This window comes from Tarenaya hassleriana, unplaced genomic scaffold (genome assembly GCF_000463585.1).
Source record: "Tarenaya hassleriana unplaced genomic scaffold, ASM46358v1 Cleome41, whole genome shotgun sequence".
Lineage (NCBI taxonomy): Eukaryota > Viridiplantae > Streptophyta > Magnoliopsida > Brassicales > Cleomaceae > Tarenaya > Tarenaya hassleriana.
The window spans coordinates 936921-939388 of NW_010966933.1; the positions used below are offsets into that span (position 1 = coordinate 936921).

The 2468-nt window shown below is 44.9% G+C and overlaps 1 protein-coding gene across 2 annotated transcripts; it reads right to left on the reverse strand.

Annotated features, from left to right (window-relative positions):
• Positions 1–414: 414 nt before the first annotated feature.
• LOC104824900 lies at positions 415–1467 on the reverse strand. Of its 2 annotated transcripts, none has more exons than XM_010557092.1 (2): positions 1363–1467; positions 415–1142 (listed from the first exon to the last, which is right to left on the reverse strand). In XM_010557092.1, exon 2 carries the CDS (start codon positions 1027–1029, stop codon positions 589–591), a length of 441 nt encoding a protein of 146 aa, XP_010555394.1. In that variant the 5' UTR covers positions 1030–1142; positions 1363–1467; the 3' UTR covers positions 415–588. The 2 variants fall into 2 exon arrangements, with proteins under 2 accessions (XP_010555394.1, XP_010555395.1); XM_010557093.1 differs by having other exon boundaries at positions 415–1071; positions 1363–1460.
• Between the last annotated feature and the right edge of the window lie 1001 nt (positions 1468–2468).

Genomic DNA, 2468 nt, shown 5'->3' on the forward strand with positions numbered 1-2468 from the left:
TCGGAAGAGAGAGTGAGCAAATCGATGGGGAGAGAGAGCAAATCGGCGGCGGCGGAGATAGGGTTCAAATTGGAAGAGAGAGAGCAAACGGAGGGAGAGAGCAGACGGAGGAGAGAGAGAATGCAAATGCCGGAGGAGAGAGAATGAAAAGTGATACTGAGGAGAGAGAAATCGACACTACTTTTTAGGAGGAAAATTATTGTTTTTTAGATTTATTTTTAATTTTATTTGTTTTATAATATAAGGGTGTAATAGAAATTGTACATATGGGGAGGGTACATGTGAAGGAGTTATTTTTTTTTCTGAAAGGAGGGTACTCCATGAAGTACATGTAGCATTTTAAAGGCATTTTTGATAATGCCCCTCCTTAGCAAGTAGGGTTGGGAAAAGAATCCGGAATTTCGAATATCTAACTTGACTGACAGGGTCTCACGAGTTTGAATTCATTGACCCGATCCCATACGTACCAGCTGGGATAATGAAACATACAGTCTAATAGTTTCAGATTTGAATGCAAATAGTCTAAAAATCTTGAATAACCATGTTAATGGAAATGTACAATACCCATAGAGCATAGAATGGCAGGCCTTAGAGGAGGGTGATGAGGATGAAAATGAGGAGGGCGGCAATGAAGGAGTACTTGAGAGCAGCAACAAGAATGGCGAGAGAGATGAAGAGGAGCTGAGACAGGACCTGAACGCTCGCCCATGTCAGCACTCCGGCTAGTCCGATGGCCACGAAATTGTCCGGATCCGGATTCAAGAGATCGCCCCACCGGAGATTGAACCCTAGCCATCCCTCTTTCCTCGAGCCATTCCCGTTACTGATCGGTTCGTTTCCCCCTCGTACTTCGTCTTTCCCACCGAGACCATTTCCCAGATCATTGCCGCCGTTTTGTGCGTGTAGTCTGAAACTCGTGGGGGATTTGCAGCGCGGAAAATGCCAGCTTTTGCAGCCAAAGCTAGGGCTTGATGATGTTACAAGCACGGGGAAATTAGGGTACAAAAGGGGTCTCGACGTTAACATCATAGATTAGGGCATTCGATTCAAGAGCCTCCTTCTACAAACCATCTACGATAAAACCAAAAGCGAATGAGCAATTCCAGCCAGGATGGAGCCTAAAGACTTCAATTTTTCTCCGCCTGGAAAAAAATTATCAAGAGCGTGGAGAAATCAAAAGACAGCAACCAGACGTAGAGCAAATACACACATATCTAAGTCAATCGAAACGGTAAAAAAAATTGAATTCAATCACATCAGCAGAGAGGGGGAAGAACCCTAATAATGCGGTGATCGACAATCCACGATTGCTGGACATCCAAATTCGAAAAACGAATCCTCGAAAGAATTTCAAAAGCGTACCTCGATTTCTTTCTTCAGCCCTTTTTTTTCCCCCTATCGAGAGCTCATCCAGGGGAGAGAAAAAAAAATGGAGAAGACGAACAAGGGAACTGTACCAACTCATGGACGGCTGGGATGTAAGGTTAGCTTTGTAATCGTACGGTGTGGAGATTTCGACTATCTACAAAACAAATGGAATGGAACCCCAATCAATAATTCCAATAGAAACTCAACTAAAAATCCATTTCGAATTCTTTTTTGAGATTTAGATTAAATATAAAAAAATCTAAAAAAAACAGATATTTTATTACAAAATAAATCTTTTTTGTAAAAATAAAATAAAAAGTATAACCAACACCGAGCTTTGCCTTCATATAACAAAACCATTGAAGAGACAGGCTCCAGCGTTTTTACCAGTCTATGTCCTTGTCAGACTATGTCCTTGTCAGAATCTGAAACATTCGGTTACTCCCACGTGGTCGGCCGGCCAGTCGGCGAAGAACAGATTTCACGGGTTCAGACCCCGACGAGACGGAGCCCGGGAGGCCGGGAAAGCAGAGGGGCAGGCTAGATTCAAGATCTTCCGAACGGCAGAAAGCGTCTAATACGGACCGGCAAGATGAATCTGGAATCTGGAAAGATGCCGTAGAATCACGTAAAGACGTCTAAAGTTGTAGAATAGAGAATCGATGGAAGTAAACTTACCTGAGGATGAGCCGTCTCAAGAATGGATCGGCTCGCGATCTCGCCGATTTCCCAGCGGTTAAGGCCAGACTCGACCAGCTTCGACCGATTCTCCTGCTGGCTGAAACTTCCACAGATGCATATAGGCCTTGAATACCTTGTGGAAGTAGTAGTGCCCCTGTGCTCGTCCGAACGCCAGCAGATCCCTAACTCTGGCAAAGTTCTGATCAACGTTCTCCACGAGGGCCGGAATGTCCTGTAAGCGTCTTCCTTCGCCGCCACAACCAGATCATTCTCAGTTTGAGAAAAAGACGACGAAAATGGAAAAGCAGGAGAGAGGGAGAGAAAGAATGCACACTGGAGGAAACTTCTAACGTCAACGAGGACGGAGGGGGTGTCGAAAATTCCTGCCGATGGCGAGGGGAACGGCGGAGACAGATCGC

Bases quoted from the DNA above. Each gene is read 5' to 3' on its own strand.
- LOC104824900 (XM_010557092.1), bottom strand. From the start codon at position 1,029: ATGATGTTAACGTCGAGACCCCTTTTGTACCCTAATTTCCCCGTGCTT.